Raw genomic sequence first — 25747 nt, 5'->3', positions numbered from 1 at the left:
CAACTTGTAATACGAGCACTGCCCAAAGTGTGCAAAAAGCTTTGAGCGGAGTTAAAGACGGGAGCAATAAATACCAATCCACTCGTAATCTGTCCCTTTATTAGAAGGACAATACTTATAACTTAGCCTTGTGTCATCCATGCTGTTTTTAACATTTTTCTTTTAAATGGACAAGCAACTCAAAATGAACTTGATTCATGACTCACGCAGAGTATAAAGTTAAAAAATGTTATTCAATGTAACCATTATTTTGTATTCTTTGTTGAAACGTTTCATGACAACAATAGCCTCAGGAGCATGCATGTTTCCTTATCACTATATGGCTGCAGTATTTATGACAATGTTAACAAGACACGTCCACACTCTCTAAGGGATACAAAGCCCACATATTTTTTTTTATGATTCAGATAGAGCATAGAGTTTTAAACAACTTTCAAATGTACTTTTACTTTGAATTTGTTATCAAATTAGCTTCTTTATCTTGGTATTCTTTGTTGAAGGAGCAGCAATGCACTACAGAGAGCTAGCTGAACACACTAGGCAAACCAAAGACAAAAGGCATATATGCACAGCCACCAATTATCAGCTAGCTCCCAGTAGTGTATTGCTGATCCTGAACCTACCTAGGTATGATTTACAACAAAGGATAGCAAGTGAGTAAAGCAAATTAAATTACCAATGTAAATTGGAAAGTTCTTTAAAAATGTATGCTCTGTTTAAATGATGAAAGTTTAATTTTGACTATAACAACAACCCTTTTTTAAGCCCAATTCAAAAGGTGTTAAATTTTAACAAAAGAGAACAAGAGCAAGGGATACGTTTGTTAATTTTCCTTTTTTTCTTTTAATTGCACAGTTTAATGTTGACTTACTAGCACATTTGTTCCCAAAACATTGCCTTTTTACAACTAATTAAATTTAATGGTTATCCAAAGTTCTAGTGACAGTCAAGTCTAAAAAAACTTTCATGATTTAAATAGGTCATGTAATTTTAAACAACTTCCCAATTTACTTTCATCACCAATTTTGCTTTGTTCTCTTGGTATTCTTAGTTGAAAGCTAAAACTCGGAGGTTCGTTTTCTAATTTCTTAGACCTTGAAGACTGCCTCTAATCTGAATGCATTTTGACCACTAGAGGACATTAGTTCATGTGTTTTATATAGATAACATTGAGCTCATGCACATGAAGTGACCTAGGAGTGAGCACTGATTGGCTAAATTGCAAGTCTGTCAAAAGAACAGAAATAAGGGGGCAGTCAGCAGAAGCTTAGATACAAGGTAATTACAGAGGTAAAATTGTATTAATATAACAGTGTTGGTTATGCAAAACTGGGGAATGGGTAATAAAGGGATTATCTTTCTTTTTAAACAACAAAAATTCTGGTGTTGACTGTCCTTTTAAAAGCACTTGAATTAATAATATTAATTGTAAAATATTGTGTCTTTAAGCTGGATTCTTAAACTACAGGCTACAATCAAGTATAGTAAAGCACTATCAGTATTGTGCCTTCTTGCTTAGCATTCTGATTTGTTTCACAACTTCTTTTTAAGTAGCACATACATTCTAGCATTTTTTATTGCAAGTAAGATGAAAATTTGAAAAACTTGGAAAGTAGACAAAGGTCACTGCTTAGCAATAAACAAGCAGTTCAGAGGTTGTAAATCAACAAATATGTTTGGTTATTTTATAAATATTTTAGTTCCTTTTTAAAGGGACATGGATCGATATGTTCATTGCTATGTATCACTTTGAGCCCATTAAAGGGACAGTAAACACAAAAAAATGCTAAACATCATTATATATTCAAAGCAAAGATTAGCCTAAGAATACTATGCAGCATGTACCCCTAGAGAAGCTTTGTGCAATTTATGTTCCTGGTTTCCTTTTCTGTAGCCATTTAGGGGAATATGTAAATAAGCTTGTTATTTATAAAAGTCAGTTTAATTTCACCATACGTAACTATAAATTAATAAGGAACACAGTATATTGTATTGTGGTTCTGTTTTCATTAATTAGATGGATAGGAAAATCAAAATTAAACTTGCATGGTTCATGGACCATGTCATTTAAAGACACTTTTCACTTCTATTTATAGATTTAATTTTTCTCTTGGTATTCTTTGTGGAAAAAGAATATTCATTACTGGGAACTAGCTGCCATTTGGTAGCTACACATATTTGTCTTGTCATTGGCTCACCAGATGTATTCACCAGCTCCTAATAGTGCATTGCTGCTTTGGTGCTGACTTCAACAATGTGTTTATTCTCAGGGGTTAAAAACCACAGTTATGTGCAAGGAATATAGTGCTCCTTTATATCCATTTAAACATTTTGCAGGGAGAGTATATGTTAAGATTAATGTCCCTTTAAAGGGCAGTCAAGTCAAAATTAAAATGTCATGATTTATATAGAACACACAATTTTAAACAACTTTCCAATTCATTTCCACTATTTAAATGTGTACAGTCTTTTTTATATGCACACTTTTTAAAACACCAGCTCCTACTGAGCATGTGCAAGATTCACATGATATAGTATATGTGTTTTGTGTTTGGTTAATGGCTGTCACATGATGCATTAGGAAGGAATGTAACTAACTCTGACTTGTCAAAAAGAAATCTACTACTCATTTGAAATTCAAACTAAGTGATTTTGCATTGTCTATTATACACTTATTGATTTTGTTATTCTACTGTGTTTAGTGGTCCTTTAAGTAAATTAAAGGGGGGGGGTTCTGTTAATAGCTAAAGTTTTTTTAATGTGCAGTATTGATCCAGTCCACCCATTAAAAGATCACTAAGTACAGTAGATTTTCATAATCAACAAATGTGTGATAAAAAGACAATGCAATAGCACTTAGGGACATATTTATGATTGTGCGAGCGGACATAATCCGATATAGCGGATCATGTCCGCTGCACATCGAAAAAAGGCTAACAGCATACGCTCTTGGCATTTATCATTGCACCAGCAGTCCTTGTGAACTGCTGGTGCAATGCTGCCCCCTGCAGTTTCCAGCAGGGGTGTCAATCAACCCAATCATATTCGATCGGGTTGATTTCTGGCAATTTCTGTCCGCGGCCTCAGAGCAGGCGGACAGGTTATGGAGCAGCGACCGCTGCTTCATAACTTCTGTTTCCGATGAGGCTGAAGGCTCACCGGAAACACGGGACATCAAGCTCCGTACGTAAATATGCCCCTTAATCTGAACTTAAAATTAGAAGTAGATTTTTTTTTTTTGACAAATGTCAGTTATGTCTATTTTCACTTCCTTTGTATCATGTGACAGCCATTAGCCAATCACAAATGCATATACGTATACTCTGTGAATTATTGCACATGCTCAGTAGGAGCTGGTGACTCAAAGTGTAATTATAAAAAGACTGTGCACAGTTTGTTATTGGAAGTAAATTGTAACGTTGTTTAAAATTGCATGCTCTATCTGAATCATGAAAGTTTATTTTTGACTTGAGCGTCCCTTTAACTTACTTATGTCTCTTAAAGGGACATTAACTGAAATTCATCACTTTTAATGCATCAAGTTTAATTATAATGCGCAAACACTTTAAAGCTGCATATACAGTTTTTACATGAAATAAATGAAAATGTTTTTTTTTATGTTTTGCTTGCCCCATGGAAATTCCAGTTTCCAGATGTGTGTGTCCAAAGCTGCTCACCTAAAAAAACACAAATACAATCCTTACAGTAAGAACTAGACATGTGGATACATTTGGGATTTGTTTTTTGTTGCATAAATGCATAACAAAGTTTCTGGCGTTTGTTCAGTTCTGACACAGGAAATACTGTATGAAAACAGAAGTGGAACTCAAATAATCTGTATAAATAAAGATATTTTCAGCTTCACTTATGCTCTAATATATCCAGTGTAGGAAATAGAACTCAGAAAAAAAGGGTAAATTTGTTATTATCGGTTATTTGTAGAGCACCAACAGATTCCGCATCTATGCAACAAATAAACTAATTCTGAATGGATGAACTTCAGAATGTGCAGCAGCATTTTGATGTGATCTAGAACAGGGTTCTTCAAACCATGGGTTGGAACCCATTACCGTGTCTACATGCCATGTTTACTGGGTCGCAACGTGTGTGTGTTGTAGGAGAGTGTGTGTGGTTTGTGTGTTGTAGGAGAGTGTGTGTGATGTGTGTGTTCTAGGAGAGTGTGTGTGATGTGTGTTTTGTAGAAGAGTGTGTGTGTTGTAGGAGAGTGTACGTGTGTGTGTGTTGTTGGAGAGTATGTGCGATGTGTGTGTTGTTGTAGAAGAGTGTGTGCAGTGTGTGTGTGGTTTGTGTGTTGTAGGAGAGTGTGTGTGTGGTTTGTGTGTTGTAGGAGAGTGTGTGTGGTGTGTGTGTCTTAGGAGAGTGTGTGTGGTGTGTGTTTTAGGAAAGTGTGTCTGATGTGTGTGTTGTAGGATAGTGAGTGCGGTGTGTGTGTTGTAGGAGAGTGTGTGTTGTAGAAGAGTGTGTGTGGGGTGTGTGTTGTAGGAGAGTGTGTGTGGTGTGTGGTGTGTTGTAGGAGAGTGTGTGTGTGTATTTTGTCTGTTGTAGTAGAGTGTGTGTTGTGTGTGTGTGTTGTAGGAGAGTGTGTGGTTGTGTGTGGTGGTGTATGTGTGTTGTAAGAGTGTGTGTGTGTTGTAGGAGAGTATGGGGTAGATTTATCATATGTCAAGTTTGACTACAATCAGGAATAAAGTACACACATGTTAGTCACTTTGCCAAAAATTTCAGCCACTGTATCTTTTATATTACTTCAGAAATGTTCAGTCCAAGCATAAAAACAGGGTCACATAGGTATGGGGTATCATTGCAATGGGTCTTGGGATTTATTTATTTTTTTCTTTAAGAATCCTGGTCTAGAATATTTGCCTCCTTTTCTTAAAAAGGGACACTGAACCCAATTTTTTTCTTTAGTGATTCAGATAGAGTATGCAATTTAAAAGAAAGTTTCTAATTTACTCCTATTATCAATTTTTCTTCGTTCTCTTACTATCTTTATTTGAAAAAGAAGGCATCTAAGCTTTTTTTGGTTTAGAACTCTGGACAGCACTTTTTATTGGTGGATGAATTTATTTACCAATCCGCAAGAACAACCCAGGTTGTTCACCAAAAATGGGCCAGCATCTAAACTTACATTCTTGCAGTTCAAATAAAGATACCAAGAGAATAAAGAAAATTTGATAATAGGAGTAAATTAGAAAGTTGCTTAAAATGTCATGCTCTATCTGAATCACAAAAGAAAAAAAAAATGGGTTCAGTGTCCCTTTAATTAAACTATCTGATTTAGGTAATACAAATTGAATAATAATAGGTACATTTCTTTTATTAAATACAAAGCTGCACATATTACATTAAAAGTGTTTGCACATTTAGACTCATTGACTGTGCCTTATAATATTTTATAATTTGTACAGAGTAAAAGCCACTTTTTAACTTTTTAATATGGTTTGCTTTACAGATGGCCTCTTACTTTGGATATACTGTTGCCGTCTCAGATGTAAACAATGATGGGTACGTTAACAATGTCCTAGAATGTTTGTGCAGCTCATAATCATCTTCATGAAATATGTTTGTTTTAGTGAGGAAACTTATTTTATTTTATGTGTTTAATAATATTTTATTTTCGTATTTCTCATTGCATTAAAATGAAATACCTATGAGACCATTCTACATTACAACTTATTATACATATACGGTAATAGGGAGATCCGCCAAGACTTATTCGATTGTATACAGATGTTATGAAAACGAGAGCAGCAATCTAATGACAAACATTGGGCCGGATCTATAGTATTATAGTAAATAATTACATAAAGTAGTTTATTTTAGATGTTTAATTTGCCAGTGTACTTTGCATATTTATGGTCTGTGCAGAGATCTTTTTACAAAGTTGTGTATACGCATGACGTTTCCATTAAGGAATTCATTTTCATTTCATTGCGCATTTCAACAACGGAAAATGTATCAAAAAGCCTAGAGATTGTCAAATAGAGAAACATTAAATTTTAATCACATTTGTGATACAGCTTTTTGTCCAGGGTTCAGTATAGATTTGTATATAGCTCAAATGACAATTAACCATACTTGTTTTATATTGTTTCTGCACTAAATGGTTATATACATTTGTACAATAATGTTTTTGTTTTCTGTCACTACTTCAGTTGTAATAAGTACTTAAATAAAAGATGCTAGATTTTTTTTTCTGCTTAGAGGAAATATGTTAGTAATTTACTTTAAATATACATAAAAAATAAAAATTAAAAACACTATGTTTTTATGATACGTTTATTAGATTCAGATATTTGAATGTTATATTCAGTATTCAAATGTTAACATATATTAGTTGAAACGTGTTAATGTTAGAACTGATGTCAAGGCGAATATTTGTTCTACTGAAAACAAGTGTTCACCCATCACTTATTTTATTGTTATTATTTTTCTTTTAATTTATGGAAAGTATATTGAAATTTTTTAAGCTGTATTAAATTTTGAAATTCAAAAACAGATATCTGTATACAGTATTGAGTATCTAGAAATTATGGTATTGCCCCATCTATAATAAATAGCAATGATGTTCTATCTCTAATATATACAAAGTTCCAATATATCTTACATATTTTTGTTGAACACTTCTAGCTAAAGTTACAAACACTAATAACAGATAGTGAGTATTAGTGACCATTATAACAAGCATTTAGATCAATGTAGAGAAGTTAAATGGAGAGCAGAATGCAAAAAAAAAATAATGTAAATTCAGCCAGCTGCAGGACCAGTGTTATAAGCATATGGAACACATAGTTTAGTTAATTATACAGTTTATATCAGTTGAGGGAAGAATGAAAAGGAAATAAACTGATTGGACCATTTAAAGGGACATTCCGGTCAAAATTTAAATGCACATAAATGAATGACATATTTAAATAGAAACATATTTGCATTATACATGTATTGGCAAATATGGTTCCAGTAAAAGTTATTAGTGTTTTAGTGTTAATATTTTTCTCTGCACGTGCATGTGAAGCATAGCTAGATATTCTCAGTGTACCACCATTTTAAATACTGCAGCTGCTCAGAGAGCCAGGGGGCTTGTATCTTGTCAGCAGTTAACAATTTTAGGCATTAAAAGATGGTACAAGCATTCACAAAATTGTGGATTCCAATTTTGGCTGCAATGTCCCTTTAAAGATAATGGCATGTAATGTATTGGTTGAAGCCCAAGAATTAAAAGAAGTAAATAAAAATATTCTGTGTGCTTTAGTAAGTTGCTGGGATGGTTTATTCGGTACGTAGAGCAAAAAGGAAAAAACTAATTGAAAGCCATTGGCTATTAGATTAGCCTTGTCTTCTTGGCACAACAGAATTTGGCATTGTGCTAATCATTGCATTTCCTTTATTTTTATTATACAGACTGGATGATATACTGGTTGGGGCACCACTGTTCATGGATCGGGAATTTGAGAGTAAACCAAAAGAAGTTGGACAGGTTTACCTGTACTTGCAAGAACGTGCCCTGGAGTTTAGAAATGCCCAAATTTTAAAAGGGGCCGAAATCTTTGCAAGATTTGGCAGTGCTATTGCACATTTAGGTGATATAAATCAAGATGGATATAATGGTAAATACAGTAAGAGAATCCTCAAAAAATATGTTTCTGTTAGTCTTGGGTACATAGAATTTGGATGAAATTAGTTTTTAACAATTATACTGTAGATATTTGTAACATATTTCACTACATTCTTAATGAGAGCAGTAACTATTCTGTTGAAGTAACATGATTTACATTTCATTATATATTACTTGTATTAGAAATATACGTTTCACAATGTTCCATATTACTTAATAAATTAAAGGAATGTTGTTAAAATCTTAAAAAAACTTCCTCTCTTCCCTTTTTTGTCTCTGTACAACTGTCTGTAATTTTTATTTACCATTCAGTATATTCTATTCTGCTCAAGAAATGTCACGTGTATTAAGGTGCTCTAAGCCCTTTTCAAGTTAAAAGGGACAGTAAACATTTAAATGTTTATTTTTTTTTCTTTTATTCAGCAGGAAGCCATATAGCCAATTAGAAGGCTACTGCTTGTGACACTTTTTACAGTGCTTTATAGCGCTTCACAGCCTAATTGCACGGGTTCTTGAATCAGACAGGCCACACATTATTATTATTATTATTATTATTATTATTATTAGACTGTATTTATGAAGCGCCAACATATTCTGCAGCGCTGTCCATGGGTACAATTCATTTAAATAAAAGAATAATATAAAACTTGTAAGAGACAAGACAAAATTGTACAAACACATATAGGAGGAATTGAGGGCCCTATTCCCCTCACCATAGTGTGATTCATTGATTACATTAGTGTGCCAGGTTGAGAGAAGCTTATCTGTTATGAACACACTACTTATAAAACTCAGAACATCCTAATGTGTACTGGTCCTTAAAAGCACCTCAATTCACCAAAAAATAGGTTTTCTATTTGTTTTCAAACTATTCGTCCTTCGTTATTCATTTCTTGATTTGTTTTCATATTTGCTGCATACTTTTGTTGTGGAATATTTGCTAGTTTATTTAATGCAGCCTAACTAATCCCAACAAAAGTGCTTTGTAAGGTCAGAAATACAGTTGATACGAATACCAAAACTTAGCTTGATTGACAGTTGTGATTTGTATTGAATATTGCAAAACTTTTGTAAGGCAACAAAAGTAATTAGTTATAGCTAAAAGTTATTATTTACAATTAAACTTACTGAGATTTTTTTTGGTCACAGCAAAATAGACCAAATTATTCATATCTTTATTTGTATGCGGCACCATATAAATAAAGACTAACCAGGGAAGACAGACTTAAACAGAAGGTTTAGCAGACCCCCCTATAATTGGCACAAATATAAAAATTCCACTGTTTTTTGTTAGTGCTACATTTGTGCTATTTTGTGCTGTAAAAATTAAGATGTATGCTGTGTTTATTTTTAAGATAATAATTGTTTTTTTGAGTTATTACACAAAATGTCACCAAGCCCCTCTAAAACAGCCAAAAGACATGAAACTGGGCTGGTTTTTGCCATTTAAATCTCCATTTCGTTTTTGATTCATTAACAATTTAATAAAGGTCACTCAGCCCCCCTACAACACCAAAAAAAAACACATTAAACTGGGCTGGTTGGTTAGTGCTGTGTTTGTGCCATTACATTTTTTATTTGTGCTTCTTTGGTTTTTTAGTTATAAATGTTTGTTTTTTATGTAGATGTATTTTTTTATACTCCAAAACTGTATAGATATGCTATTTTATTACCTTTATTATGTCACTGTCAATTAAGAAGTAATATCCCCATCTAAGTAATTAGAACACTATAAATACTTCAGGGTGATTTAGTGAGCTAATTAATGGGTATCTACTGATAACTGTTATGTTTTATTTGTAACTTGAGGAGAAATGTCTACAGTTTCTAAAACTATGAAACCTAATAACTTCCTTGGCTAACACATTCATCCACTGAAATATATTACAGTCCGGAAAATAACGGTTCCTATCATATAGCAAAAAATACAAAACTTTATTTTTTTTATTCAGAACTACAAAAGAGATTTCCCAAAGTCTCAACTCCAATTCCCAGAAACAGCTAACAGTCTAGATTAACTGAGTTACTAATAAGCAAGGCTAAAAGTACGCTCTTATGAGATAATGGTCCATATGGGACAATGGGTTTCCAAACAGAGCAAGATTTGACTTAAAGGTACAATCACATACTATAAAATAGATTTAATAAAATATTTTTCTGCCAAAAAAGTAATGTTAGGTGTTATTAAAGGGACAGGAAACCTAAAATTTTTCTTTCATGATTTAGAAAGAGTATGCAATTTTAAACAACTTTCTAATTTACTTCTATTATCTAATTTGCTTCATTCTCTTGATATTCTTTGCTGAAAAGCATATCTAGATAGACTCAGTACCTGCTTATTGGTGACTGCACATAGATGCCTCATTTTTAACAAAGGATATCTAAAATATGAAGCAAACTAGTATCCATTTAAAAGGATACTAAATCAAAATGTTTTCTTAAATGATTCAGATAGAGCATGCAATTTTAAGCAAACTTTCTAATTTACTCCTACTATCAATTTTTCTTCGTTCTCTTGCTATCTTTATTTAAAAAGCAGGAATTTAAAGTTTAGGAGCCAGCCCATTTTAGGTTTAGCACCATGGATAGTGCTTGCTTATTGGTGGCTATGTTTAGCAAACCAATAAGCAAGCAAAACCCAGGTTCTCAACCAAAAATGGGATGGCTCCTAAGCTTTACATTCCTGCTTTTTAAATAAAGATAGCAAGAGAACGAAGAAAAATTAATAATTGAAGCAAATTATAAAGTTGCTTAAAATTGCATTCTCTATATGAATCATTAAAGAAAAAATGTGGGTTTAGTGTCCCTTTAAGGTAAGCCACTGAGAGGCAATACCTAAAGGTTAGTTTAGTGGATTAGCCAGTCAAAGGCTCCAATAAATTAGGAATCTTTATGGGGAGCTGAGAAGTTTGTAGAAAGAATAGCTTTCCCTGCTAAATTCAGTATTTTGTATAACATGTTTGCTCAGTAGCAGGACTGAATTGACCAGATAAAGAAGTTCTCTTACTGGAAACCTAATAAGGAGAGAAAGAGAGGCGCCACATAGGGTGATATTGTATAGAATACCAAACAAAACAAAGGCGTGTTACGGAGCCCCTAAGGATGGCTACTGACAAGAGTGCCTAGCAGGATGATACGGGACCCACAGAGTCGCCCGTAAGACTCACACAAACATCTGGAGCGTCATATGCTAAGTCATGTGGCAGGGCAGTCCAATCGGATGTGCAGTGATACAGACCAATCACCGATAATGCACAGGATAACAGACAACAGGCTGAGCGTCACAATGTTACCAGATTGGTAATCACACACAGTAATGAACCTCCGTTGATAATAATAAAACTTGGAACTGGAGCAAGTAGGATAAAATCCAATGTGTAAACTTTATTGTAGAACACACTGTCTCAGCAGCGCGTTTCTCAGCAACACATGCTGTTTCATCAGGGTATATAAAATAACAACTACTTACTCCTTATATAAAACACTAGCTGACCAATCAGAGACTGATGTAGAGTCACTAGTATTATGCTTAGGCTGCCATTCCCATAGCTAGTATTTTCATCGTCTGATATTAGCCACTTAGACTCTCCTTTTAGATTTGCACTAGTCACTCTATGGGGTGCTTTTCTATTTCTAGTGGATTGTTCACCATCTCATATCTCATTTGACCGGTTTATTTATTTTTCTCTATATCCATTGTTTATCAATGTATCCACTTATAGGTATTATATCACCTCCGGTCTTACCATCTTGTTTTGGTCTTGCCTAGTTTAGCATCATCTCATATGATATACAAGACCAGTAGAATATCACTGGAGATCACCATTCTCCTTTTTTTCTGGAGGTGACTCCCTTATCTTTGTCCCTATCCTTGCCCTAATCAGGTCCATCATTTTAATCTTTTGACGATAATTGGGCCATCCCTCCATCAATATTCTCCCATTAGCCATGAGCCCTTTCTGGCTAGTCATATTGGTTTTGGCTACCGCACAATGGGTCACTTTGCTAGACCTTATAGATTGTCACCCTTCTATATTTACCTATACTGCCATGGTGTCATATCATATATGTACACTCTCAGGTTCCCTTTATAGAGGGCCTATTATGCAATTTTGAATCATTTATATTTGTTTTATTTTAATTAATATTACTTTTAATGAATGTATATGTCACCAAACAGTTACATTCTGTTCATGCACTGCTATATATTTTAGAAGTTTGTGATATATTTCAGAAGTGTTTACTTTTGTATTATAGTCAATATTTTGTTTATGTGTTTAATGTTTACCTCACTTTGACCAGAGTCTATCTATATCAGTCTGTACCTTTTAGAGGATTAATTCATATTCAGAAGGTATGACTTAACATCGGTCTTTAATTTATTTGTAATGAAGGTTTATGTTACCAAACAGATATATTTTTATTTATGCATTGCGATATAATATTATAATTTTATAAGTTATTTTATTTGTATTTTAGCCAACACTTTGTTGATGTGTTTTAATGCTCACCCATCTTCGACTGGTTTTTATATACAATAGTTTGTACCTACTAGAGAATCAATTTACACTCAGAAGGTGTGGCTCTACATCAGTCTCTTATTGTCAGCTAGTGTTTTATATATGGAGTAAGTAGTTGTTATTTTATATACCCTGATGAAACAGCATGTGTTGCTGAGAAACGCGTTGCTGAGACAGTGTGTTCTACAATAAAATTTACACATTGGATTTTATCCTACTTGCTCCAGTTCCAAGTTTTATTATTATCAACGGAGGTTCATTACTGTGTGTGACTGCCAATCTGGTAACACTGTGACGCTCAGCCTGTTGTCTTTTATCCTGTGCATTATCGGTGATTGGTCTCTATCACTGCACTTCCGATTGGACTTCCCTGCCACATGACTTAGCGTACGATGCTCCGGATGTTTGTGTGAGTCTTACGGGCGACTCTGTGGGTCCTGTATCATCCTGCTAGGCACTCCGGTTGTGCAGCTGCATCTTGTGAGTAGCCACCCTTAGGGGCTCCATAATACGCCTTTGTTTTGTTTGGTATTCCAGACAATATCACCCTATGTGGCGCCTCTCTTTCTCTTATTAGGTTTCATCTGATCAAAATTTTTTCAAGAGTGCAGCCTGCTCCAGTTTGGATCCATCTCCTACCTACACAAGCGCACCTCTTTAGGAACCCGGTGTCCTAGTACTTTCTATCTTTTACTAGAAGCAGCTTATTAATTGGCTGTTATGACCACTCCTCCAGATCACGCATTCCTTGAGTGGCCGTATATAATATATAGTATATTGTATAATGATTTCTTTCATGTAATTAGCAAGAGTCCATGAGCTAGTGACGTATGGGATATACATTCCTACCAGGAGGGGCAAAGTTTCCCAAACCTCAAAATGCCTATAAATACACCCCTCACCACACCCACAATTCAGTTTTACAAACTTTGCCTCCGATGGAGGTGGTGAAGTAAGTTTGTGCTAGATTCTACGTTGATATGCGCTCCGCAGCAAGTTGGAGCCCGGTTTTCCTCTCAGCGTGCAGTGAATGTCAGAGGGATGTGAGGAGAGTATTGCCTATTTGAATGCAGTGATCTCCTTCTACGGGGTCTATTTCATAGGTTCTCTGTTATCGGTCGTAGAGATTCATCTCTTACCTCCCTTTTCAGCTCGACGATATACTCTTATATATACCATTACCTCTGCTGATTCTCGTTTCAGTACTGGTTTGGCTATCTGCTATATGTAGATGTGTGTCCTGGGGTAAGTAAGTCTTATTTTCTGTGACACTCCTAGCTATGGTTGGGCACTTTGTTTATAAAGTTCTAAATATATGTATTCAAACATTTATTTGCCTTGACTCAGAATGTTCAACTTTCCTTATTTTCAGACAGTCAGTTTCATATTTGGGATAATGCATTTTAATTTAACATTTTTCTTACCTTAAAATTTGACTTTTTCCCTGTGGGCTGTTAGGCTCGCGGGGGCTGAAAATGCTTCATTTTATTGCGTCATTCTTGGCGCGGACTTTTTTGGTGCAAAAATTCTATTTCCGTTTCCGGCGTCATACGTGTCGCCGGAAGTTGCGTCATTTTTTGACGTTATTTTGTGCCAAAAATGTCGGCGTTCCGGACGTGGCGTCATTTTTGGCGCCAGAAAGCATTTAGGCGCCAAATAATGTGGGCGTCTTATTTGGCGCGAAAAAATATGGGCGTCACTTTTGTCTCCACATTATTTAAGTCTCATTTTTTATTGCTTCTGGTTGCTAGAAGCTTGTTCTTTGGCATTTTTTTCCCATTCCTGAAACTGTCATTTAAGGAATTTGATCAATTTTGCTTTATATATATGTTGTTTTTTCTCTTACATATTGCAAGATGTCTCACGTTGCATCTGAGTCAGAAGATACTACAGGAAAATCGCTGTCAAGTGCTGAATCTACCAAAGCTAAGTGTATCTGCTGTAAACTTTTGGTAGCTATTCCTCCAGCTGTTGTTTGTATTGATTGTCATGACAAACTTGTTAAAGCAGATAATATTTCCTTTAGTAAAGTACCATTGCCTGTTGCAGTTCCTTCAACATCTAAGGTGCAGAATGTTCCTGATAATATAAGAGATTTTGTTTCTGAATCCATAAAGAAGGCTATGTCTGTTATTTCTCCTTCTAGTAAACGTAAAAAATCTTTTAAAACTTCTCTCCCTACAGATGAATTTTTAAATGAACATCATCATTCTGATTCTGATGATTCCTCTGGTTCAGAGGATTCTGTCTCAGAGGTTGATGCTGATAAATCTTCATATTTATTTAAAATGGAATTTATTCATTCTTTACTTAAAGAAGTACTAATTGCTTTAGAAATAGAGGATTCTGGTCCTCTTGATACTAATTCTAAACGTTTAGATAAGGTATTTAAAGCTCCTGTGGTTATTCCAGAAGTTTTTCCTGTTCCTAATGCTATTTCTGCAGTAATTTCCAAAGAATGGGATAATTTGGGTAATTCATTTACTCCTTCTAAACGTTTTAAGCAATTATATCCTGTGCCGTCTGACAGATTAGAATTTTGGGACAAGATCCCTAAAGTTGATGGGGCTATTTCTACCCTTGCTAAACGTACTACTATTCCTACGTCAGATGGTACTTCGTTTAAGGATCCTCTAGATAGGAAAATTGAATCCTTTCTAAGAAAAGCTTATCTGTGTTCAGGTAATCTTCTTAGACCTGCTATATCTTTGGCTGATGTTGCTGCAGCTTCAACTTTTTGGTTGGAAACTTTAGCGCAACAAGTAACACACCGTGATTCTCATGATATTATTATTCTTCTTCAGCATGCTAATAATTTTATCTGTGATGCCATTTTTGATATTATCAGAGTTGATGTCAGGTTTATGTCTCTAGCTATTTTAGCTAGAAGAGCTTTATGGCTTAAAACTTGGAATGCTGATATGGCTTCTAAATCAACTTTACTTTCCATTTCTTTCCAGGGTAACAAATTATTTGGTTCTCAGTTGGATTCCATTATTTCAACTGTTACTGGTGGGAAAGGAACTTTTTTACCACAGGATAAAAAATCTAAAGGTAAAAACAGGGCTAATAATCGTTTTCGTTCCTTTCGTTTCAACAAAGAACAAAAGCCTGATCCTTCATCCTCAGGAGCAGTTTCAGTTTGGAGACCATCTCCAGTCTGGAATAAATCCAAGCCAGCTAGAAAGGCAAAGCCTGCTTCTAAGTCCACATGAAGGTGCGGCCCTCATTCCAGCTCAGCTGGTAGGGGGCAGGTTACGTTTTTTCAAGGAAATTTGGATCAATTCTGTTCACAATCTTTGGATTCAGAGCATTGTTTCAGAAGGGTACAGAATTGGTTTCAAGTTGAGACCTCCTGCAAAGAGATTTTTTCTTTCCCGTGTCCCAGTAAATCCAGTAAAAGCTCAAGCATTTCTGAAATGTGTTTCAGATCTAGAGTTGACTGGAGTAATTATGCCAGTTCCAGTTCCGGAACAGGGGATGGGGTTTTATTCAAATCTCTTCATTGTACCAAAGAAGGAGAATTCTTTCAGACCAGTTCTGGATCTAAAAATATTGAATCGTTATGTAAGGATACCAACGTTCAAGATGGTAACTGTAAGGACTATCTTACCTTTTGTTCAGCAAGGGAATTATATGTCCACAATAGATTTACAGGATGCATATCTGCATATTCCGATTCATCCAGATCATTATCAGTTCCTGAGATTCTCGTTTCTGGACAAGCATTACCAATTTGTGGCTCTGCCGTTTGGCCTAGCTACAGCTCCAAGAATTTTTACAAAGGTTCTCGGTGCCCTGCTGTCTGTAATCAGAGAACAGGGTATTGTGGTATTTCCTTATTTGGACGATATCTTGGTACTTGCTCAGTCTTTACATTTAGCAGAATCTCATACGAATCGACTTGTGTTGTTTCTTCAAGATCATGGTTGGAGGATCAATTTACCAAAAAGTTCTTTGATTCCTCAGACAAGGGTAACCTTTCTGGGTTTCCAGATGGATTCAGTGTCCATGACTCTGTCTTTAACAGACAAGAGACGTCTAAAGTTGATTGCAGCTTGTCGAAACCTTCAGTCACAATCATTCCCTTCGGTAGCCTTATGCATGGAAATTCTAGGTCTTATGACTGCTGCATCGGACGCGATCCCCTTTGCTCGTTTTCACATGCGACCTCTTCAGCTCTGTATGCTGAAGCAATGGTGCAAGGATTACACGAAGATATCTCAATTAATATCTTTAAAACCGATTGTTCGACACTCTCTAACATGGTGGACAGATCACCATCGTTTAATTCAGGGGGCTTCTTTTGTGCTTCCGACCTGGACTGTAATTTCAACAGATGCAAGTCTCACAGGTTGGGGAGCTGTGTGGGGATCTCTGACGGCACAAGGAGTTTGGGAATCTCAGGAGGTGAGATTACCGATCAATATTTTGGAACTCCGTGCAATTTTCAGAGCTCTTCAGTTTTGGCCTCTTCTGAAGAGAGAATCGTTCATTTGTTTTCAGACAGACAATGTCACAACTGTGGCATACATCAATCATCAAGGAGGGACTCACAGTCCTCTGGCTATGAAAGAAGTATCTCGAATTTTGGTTTGGGCGGAATCCAGCTCCTGTCTAATCTCTGCGGTTCATATCCCAGGTGTAGACAATTGGGAAGCGGATTATCTCAGTCGCCAAACGTTGCATCCGGGCGAATGGTCTCTTCACCCAGAGGTATTTCTTCAGATTGTTCAAATGTGGGAATTTCCAGAAATAGATCTGATGGCATCCCATCTAAACAAGAAACTTCCCAGGTATCTGTCCAGATCCCGGGATCCTCAGGCGGAGGCAGTGGATGCATTTTCACTTCCTTGGAAGTATCATCCTGCCTATATCTTTCCGCCTCTAGTTCTTCTTCCAAGAGTAATCTCCAAGATTCTGAAGGAATGCTCGTTTGTTCTGCTGGTAGCTCCGGCATGGCCTCACAGGTTTTGGTATGCGGATCTTGTCCGGATGGCCTCTTGCCAACCGTGGACTCTTCCGTTAAGACCAGACCTTCTGTCACAAGGTCCTTTTTTCCATCAGGATCTGAAATCCTTAAATTTAAAGGTATGGAGATTGAACGCTTGATTCTTGGTCAAAGAGGTTTCTCTGACTCTGTGATTAATACTATGTTACAGGCTCGTAAATCTGTATCTCGAGAGATATATTATAGAGTCTGGAAGACTTATATTTCTTGGTGTCTTTCTCATCATTTTTCCTGGCATTCTTTTAGAATACCGAGAATTTTACAGTTTCTTCAGGATGGTTTAGATAAGGGTTTGTCCGCAAGTTCTTTGAAAGGACAAATCTCTGCTCTTTCTGTTTTTTTTTTTTTCACAGAAAGATTGCTATTCTTCCTGATATTCATTGTTTTGTACAAGCTTTGGTTCGTATAAAACCTGTCATTAAGTCAATTTCTCCTCCTTGGAGTTTGAATTTGGTTCTGGGAGCTCTTCAAGCTCCTCCGTTTGAACCTATGCATTCATTGGACATTAAATTACTTTCTTGGAAAGTTTTGTTCCTTTTGGCCATCTCTTCTGCCAGAAGAGTTTCTGAATTATCTGCTCTTTCTTGTGAGTCTCCTTTTCTGATTTATCATCAGGATCAGGCGGTGTTGCGAACTTCTTTTGAATTTTTACCTAAAGTTGTGAATTCCAACAACATTAGTAGAGAAATTGTGGTTCCTTCATTATGTCCTAATCCTAAGAATTCTAAGGAGAAATCGTTGCATTCTTTGGATGTTGTTAGAGCTTTGAAATATTATGTTGAAGCTACGAAATCTTTTCGTAAGACTTCTAGTCTATTTGTTATCTTTTCCGGTTCTAGAAAAGGCCAGAAAACTTCTGCCATTTCTTTGGCATCTTGGTTGAAATCTTTAATTCATCTTGCCTATGTTGAGTCGGGTAAAACTCCGCCTCAGAGAATTACAGCTCATTCTACTAGGTCAGTTTCTACTTCCTGGGCGTTTAGGAATGAAGCTTCGGTTGACCAGATCTGCAAAGCAGCAACTTGGTCCTCTTTGCATACTTTTACTAAATTCTACCATTTTGATGTATTTTCTTCTTCTGAAGCAGTTTTTGGTAGAAAAGTACTTCAGGCAGCGGTTTCAGTTTGAATCTTCTGCTTATGTTTTTCGTTAAACTTTATTTTGGGTGTGGATTATTTTCAGCAGGAATTGGCTGTCTTTATTTTATCCCTCCCTCTCTAGTGACTCTTGTGTGGAAAGATCCACATCTTGGGTAGTCATTATCCCATACGTCACTAGCTCATGGACTCTTGCTAATTACATGAAAGAAAACATAATTTATGTAAGAACTTACCTGATAAATTCATTTCTTTCATATTAGCAAGAGTCCATGAGGCCCCCCTTTTTTTGTGGTGGTTATGATTTTGTATAAAGCACAATTATTCCAATTCCTTATTTTATATGCTTTCGCACTTTTTTATTACCCCACTTCTTGGCTATTCGTTAAACTGAATTGTGGGTGTGGTGAGGGGTATATTTATAGGCATTTTGAGGTTTGGGAAACTTTGCCCCTCCTGGTAGGAATGTAGATCCCATACGTCACTAGCTCATGGACTCTTGCTAATATGAAAGAAATGAATTTATCAGGTAAGTTCTTACATAAATTATGTTTTTGTCTATAGTAGGGCATCCCTAACTACATCACATTGACCGCATACAGCCCTCTAAGGTTTTTTGTGTGGCCCACAGAACTGCCTAACAGAAGGTTGGCATCACTGATTTGCACAGATCTTTGTGTGTTGCTCTTTAACACTAATAATTCCAGCACCAAAACAGCAGAATAACACATTTATTCTGATGCCTAATAGGTATACACTGCTCCCTTAAAGGGACACTGAACCCATATTTGTTCTTTCATGATTCAGATAGAGCATGCAATTTTAAGCAACTTTCTAATTTACTCCTATTATCAATGTTTCTTCCTTCGCTTGCTATCTTTATTTGAAAAGTAAGAATGTAAGTTTAGAAGCCGTCCCATTTTTGGTTCAGAACCTGGGTTGTGTTTGATGATTGGTGGCTAAATGCACCCACCAATAAACAAGTGTTGTCCAGAGTTCTGAACCAAAAAAATAGCTGGCTCCTTAGCTTAGATGCATTATTTTTCAAATAAAGATAGCAAGAGAATGAAGATAAATTGATAATAGGAGTAAATTAGAAAGTTGCTTAAACTTGCATGCTCTATCTGAACCATGAAAGAAAAAAATTGGGTTTAGTATCCCTTTTTGATCATTCCTGTGGAGTGGTGCTACCAATCACTTTTAGAGATCATATGTAAAAAATAAAAATCAATGGTTTCCTGTGTTGCAGCTGAAATCAATATGGTTATATTTTCTTTAGTATAGTGACAAACATTGTTTTGTTTCCTTACATTTTGCAGATATTGCTATTGGCTCACCATTTGCAGGGGAAGACAGGAAAGGCAGAGTGTTTATCTACAATGGGAATGCTAATGGGTTAAATAAAGAGCCATCCCAAATACTGGATGGAGCTTGGGCCTCCCAGTCTCTGCCTGCAGGATTTGGCTTCACTCTGAGAGGAGATTCAGACATAGACAAAAACGATTACCCAGGTAATGTTATTTTTTTTTTTTTTTTACTGCTGTTTGAGAAAAAGTAATTCCATCCTTGAGTGTCTGGAAAAAGCATCATGTCCATAATGCTCTTTGCATAGGATCATGGGACAAAGAAAATAAGTCTTCGAGTCCCTTCTGAGAAATTGTTATTATACAAAACAAATAGATTATTTTCCTGTTAGGTAAAAGGAAGTTTATTATTTAAATATTTTTTAACCAGGCCCGGACTGACCATAGGGCATACCGGGCAAATGCCTGGTGGGCCGCCGGTTACCTTAGCCCCGCCCACCATTACCACTGCAACACAACGACCGCTGCAGGGCCGCAGGTTGTGAAAGGAGTGACTGCTGTCAGGGCAGGCCGCGCTAACATCAAGACATGCTTTTTTTTTTTTTTTTTTTTTTATTTTGCGGCGCAAGAGAGCATTATAGGGGGATCTTTATTGTTATCACAGGAGGGTGCGCTACACCAGAGTGCGGAAAGGGGGCAATCCCGGCAGCAGCACATTGCCCTGTACATCATTTTCCATAACGTGCCGCCCTGATGACCTAGGTAGAAAGCGCTATAGCAGCCAGGGCACAGTCACCGCAATATTGCGCCCTTTAAGTAAGTTCTTTTTTTTCTCTACTTTGCTGGCACCTCAAAAAATATTATTGGATTGGCTTCTTAATTTTATGTTTTAGACCCCCTGAGCACTATATTCCTATCCTCCCTGCTTACTCTGACTCACGTCTCACAAGGAACTGCTGTGAGATGGTCTGGGGCTGCGCCAGTGCAGTGAGAAATGAAGGGCTGTATGCCTCTAGTGCTGTACTGCCCTGTTTATTATAGTGCAGGCTTATGTAATTAACCAGCCTAATAGTATATTTCAACTTTTCACTGCAGTGGTGTAGCCCTGGACCCATCTCACAGCACAGCAGTTCAGCGACAGCTGAGGTCTGTCCTGGCTGACAAGGGAGTATCACTTGAACGATTCTCATTAAGTTCCTAGGTCGTAAAACAGTTTTTTAGAGTTGCTGATTCCCCTGAGCCATGTTCTGCACAGTCCTAGTGCTCCATACTTAACATCTTCAACCTATTTCTCTCTACTGGTTTATTCCGATCTTCTTTCAAACACTTAAACGTCACTCCCATACTCAAAAAACCCTCCCTCGACCCTAATTCTCCTGAAAGCTACCGCGCCATATCACTGCTTCCACTAACATCAAAACTGCTTGATAAACTAGTTTACAATCGCCTAACCCACTTCCTGTCCACCAACTCCTTGCTTGACACCCTGAAATCTGGATTCCGCCCCAAACACTCAACTGGGACTGCCCTACCAAGGTTACTAACGATCTTCTCTCTGCTAAAAGTATTGGCCACTACTCTATACTCATCTTACTTAACGTCTCAGCTGCCTTCGACACAGTTGACCACCCCCTCCTCCTACAGACCCTTAGCTCTTTTGGCCTCTGTGACACTGCTCCTTCTTGGATTCACTCCTATCTCTCTCACAGGTCTTTTTCTGTGTCATTTGCCGACAACTCCTCTCCAATGCCTTTGTCTGTTGGAGTACCTCAAGTATTTGTTCTGGGTCCTATACTATTCTCCATTTATACTTCTTCACTGGGTAAACTTATCAACAGTTATGGCTTCAAATATCACCTCTATGCTGATGACACCTAGATCTACCTCTGCACCCCTGCTCTCTCTCCCTCTGTCCTTTCTCATGTCAGCAACTGCTTATCTGGTATCTCTTCCTGGATGGCGTCTCACCACCTAAAGATTAACATGTCCAAGACTGAGCTCCTTCTAATCCCCCCCCCCTCAAGCTTTACGCCGATTCCTGACTTCTCTATCCCTGTCGACGGCATCACCATTTCCCCATCGCCCCAAGTCCGCTGCCTCAGAGTTACATTTGACTCAAATCTATCCTTCTTCCCCCACATCCAATTGCTTTCTACATCCTGCCACAACCACCTACGCAATATTACCAAGATTTGCCCTTTTCTGAGCGCTAACACCACAAAGCAAATAATCCACTCCCTTGTTATTTCTCAACTTGATTACTGCAATAACCTACTTACTGGCCTTCCTCTTTCCCACCTCTCCCCCCCTTCAATCCATCCTAAATGCCTCTGTCAAGCTAATCCACCTTTCCCGTTGCTCTGTATCTGCTGCACCTCTCTGCGAGTCCCTTCACTGGCTCCCCATTCACAGCAGAATTAAATTCAAAATTCTCACACTTACATACAAAGCTCTCACCAACGCTGCTCCCCACTACCTATCCTCTCTAATTAACAAGTATACTCCAGCCCGCCCACTAAGATCCAACAATGACCTGCTCCTTGCATCTTCAACTATCACCTCCTCCCATGCTAGACTGCAGGACTTCTGTCAGGCAGGACCTACCTTTCTGGAACTTTCTCCCTCTTGCTGCCAGGCTTTGCCCTAATCTTTCTTCCTTTAAATGATCCCTGAAGACTTTTTGTTCAGAGAAGCCTACCACCCAACTCAATAAAAAATTAATTTCACTTCCCTCATTTAACTCTGCATTGACATCTTTCTCAATCTTCCAGTCCTCACCTCCTGTTTCTCAACCTCCTACCCTTCTAGATTGTAAGCTCCCACAGGAATAGGGCCCTCAATTCATCCTGTATGTGTTTGTAAATTCTGTCCTGTCTCTTTCAAGTTTTATATCATTGTTTTATGTAAATTAATTGTACCCATGGACAGCGCTGCGGAATATATGTTGGCGCTTCATAAATAAAGTATAATAAAGTATAATAGGTACAGTTTTTATTGAATACTAATTGAATATTGTGCTGTGCTAGTGTTAAACTAAACTTAGTGCTATTGCACACCTAATATATGTTAGTTCAAACATGTTTTCAAGTTTTTAAACACTATCGGCTAGATTACGAGTTTTGTGGTAAGCTGAAAAAGCAGCGTTTACAGGTCCTAATGCTGCTTTTTCACTACCGCTGCTATTACGAGTCTTGCAGGTTTAGGGGCCCCGCACACTTTTTGGCCTTACTGCAAACCGACTTATGTAAACTTCGTAAACCCTTTTTTCAATGGGACTTGCATAACGCCGGTATTATGAGTCTGTCCTGGGAGGCCAAAAAGTGAGCAGTACACCCTCTACCTCCAAGATCCGTAACGCATTCTAAAGTCAGTAGTTATGAGTTTTACACTACAACGCCGTAGCATAAAACTCATAACTAAAGTGCTAAAAAGTACACTAACACCTACAAACTACCTATTAACCCTTAAACTGAGGCCCTCCCGCATCGCAAACACTAAAATAAAATTATTAACCCCTAATCTGCCGCTCCGGACATCGCTGCCACTATAATAAACATATTAACCCCTAAACCGCCGCACTCCCGCCTCGCAAACACTAGTTAAATAATATTAACCGCTAATCTGCCGCCCCTAACATCGCCGCCACCTACTTTATATTTATTAACCCCTAATCTGCCGCGCCCAATGTCGCTGCCACTATATTAAATTTATTAACCCCTAAACCTAAGTCTAACCCTAACCTTAACACCCCCTAATTGAAATATAGTTTAAATAAATCTAAATAAAGTTACTATCATTAACTACATTATTCCTATTTAAAACTAAATACTTACCTGTAAAATAAACCCTAAGCTAGCTACAATATAACTAATAGTTACATTGTATCTAGCTTAGGGTTTATTTTTATTTTACAGGTTAGTTTGTATTTATTTTAACTAGGTAGAATAGTTATTAAATAGTTATTAACTATTTAATAACTACCTAGCTAAAATAAATACAAATTTACCTGTAAAATAAAACTTAACCTAAGTTACACTAACACCTAACATTACACAAAAACTAAATAAATTACCTACATTAAATACAATTAAATAAATTAAATTAAATTAGCTAAATTACAAAAAAACCCCACTAAATTACAGAAAATAAAAAACAAATTACAGATCTTTAAACTAATTACACCTAATCTAATAGCCCTATCAAAATAAAAAAGCCTCCCCAAAATAAAAAAACCTAGCCTAAACTAAACTATCAATAGCCCTTAAAAGGGCCTTTTGCGGGGCATTGCCCCAAATAAATCAGCTCTTTTACCTGGAAAAAAAAATACAAACAACCCCCCAACAGTAAAACCCACCACCCACACAACCAACCCCCCAAATAAACTAACCTCCCAAATAAAAAAACTATATAAACCTAAGCTCCCCATTGCCCTGAAAAGGGCATTTGGATGGGCATTGCCCTTAAAAGGGCATTTAGCTCTATTGCAGGCCCAAAGCCCTAACCTAAAAAATAAACCCACCCAATACACAATACAGAAGTCTTTATCCAGATGGCATCTTCTATCTTCATCCTTCCGGCGAGGAGCGGGTCCATCTTCAAGACATCCAACGCGGAGCATCCTCTTCAAACGGCGGCTTCTTCGTAATGAATATCTCTTTAAATGACGTCATCCAAGATGGCGTCCCTTAGATTCCGATTGGCTGATTTCTATCAGCCAGTTGGAATTAAGGTAGAAAAAATCCAATCGGAATCTAAGGGACGCGTCAGATGTCTTGAAGATGGACCCGCTCCGCACCGGAAGGATGAAGATAGAAGATGCCGTCTGGATGAAGACTTCTGCCCGTCTGGAGGACCACTTCTGCCGGCTTCGTTGAGGACATCTTGCCGCTTGGATGAAGACTTCTCCCGGTAAGTGAATCTTCGGGGGTTAGTGTTAGGATTTTTTTTAAGGGTGTATTGGGTGGGTTTATTTTTTAGGTTAGGGTTTTGGGCCTGCAAAAGAGCTAAATGCCCTTTTAAGGGCAATGCCCATCCAAATGCCCTTTTCAGGGCAATGGGGAGCTTAGGGTTTTTTAGTTAGTATTTTATTTGGGGGGTTGGTTGTGTGGGTGGTGGGTTTTACTGTTGGTGGGGTTGTTTGTATTTTTTTTCCAGGTAAAAGAGCTGATTTCTTTGGGGCAATGCCCCGCAAAAGGCCCTTTTTAGGGCTATTGATAGTTTAGTTTAGGCTAGGGTTTTTTTTTTATTTTGGGGGGGCTTTTTATTTTGATAGGGCTTTTAGTTTAGGTGTTTTTTACTTTCTGTAATTTAGTGTTTGTTTGTAATTTTGCTAATTTAATTTCATTTATTTAATTGTATTTAATGTAGAAAATGTATTTAATTGTAGTGTAGTGTTAGGTGTTAGTGTAACTTAACTTAAGGTTAGGTTTTATTTTACAGGTCAATTTGTATTTATTTTAGCTAGGTAGTTATTAAATAGTTGATAACTATGTAATAACTATTCTACCTGTAAAATAAAAATAAACCCTAAAATAGCTACAATGTAACTATTAGTTATATTGTAGATAGCTTAGGGTTTATTTTATAGGTAAGTATTTAGTTTTAAATAGGAATAATGTAGTTAATGATAGTAATTTTATTTAGATTTATTTTAATTATATTTAAGTTAGGTTTAGGGGTTAATAAATTTAATATAGTGGTGGCGAAGTTGGGGGCAGCAGATTAGGGGTTAATAAGTGTAGGTAGGTTGCGGCAACATTGGGGCAGCATATTAGGGGTTAATAAATATAATGTAGGTGTCGGCGACGTTGGAGGCAGCAGATTAGGGGTTAATAAGTATAATGCAGGTGTTGGCGATGTCTGGGGCAGCAGATTAGGGGTTAATAAGTGTAAGATTAGAGGTGTTTAGACTCGGGGTTCATGTTAGGGTGTTAGGTGTAAACATAAATTTCATTTCCCCATAGGAATCAATGGGGCTGCGTTACTGAGCTTTATGCTGCTTTTTGGCAGGTGTTAGACTTTTTCTCAGCCGGCTCTCCCCATTGATGTCTATGGAGAAATCATGCACGAGTATGTACGACCAGCTCACCGCTGACTTAAGCAGCTCTGGTATTGGAGTGCGGTATGGAGTTCAATTTTGCTCTACGCTCAGTTCTTGCCTTTTAACGCCGGGTTTGTTA

At 37.0% G+C, this 25747-nt stretch overlaps 1 protein-coding gene across 1 annotated transcript in view; it reads left to right on the top strand.

The window, feature by feature from the left end:
- The window catches only part of ITGA8 (integrin subunit alpha 8), a 300431-nt gene that overhangs the window by 101536 nt on the left and 173148 nt on the right, over positions 1–25747 (top strand). Inside the window, exons 11-13 of the mRNA XM_053714013.1 lie at positions 5474–5526; positions 7423–7628; positions 19584–19775. Of these exons, the coding sequence (XP_053569988.1) occupies positions 5474–5526; positions 7423–7628; positions 19584–19775 (451 nt within the window). The remainder of the gene's footprint in view (positions 1–5473; positions 5527–7422; positions 7629–19583; positions 19776–25747) is intronic.

Source organism: Bombina bombina, chromosome 5 (assembly GCF_027579735.1).
Source record: "Bombina bombina isolate aBomBom1 chromosome 5, aBomBom1.pri, whole genome shotgun sequence".
In the NCBI taxonomy this organism is placed as follows: Eukaryota; Metazoa; Chordata; class Amphibia; order Anura; family Bombinatoridae; genus Bombina; species Bombina bombina.
Note: the sequence above shows the minus strand (reverse complement) of the source record. Positions and strands in the feature narration are given on the sequence as shown.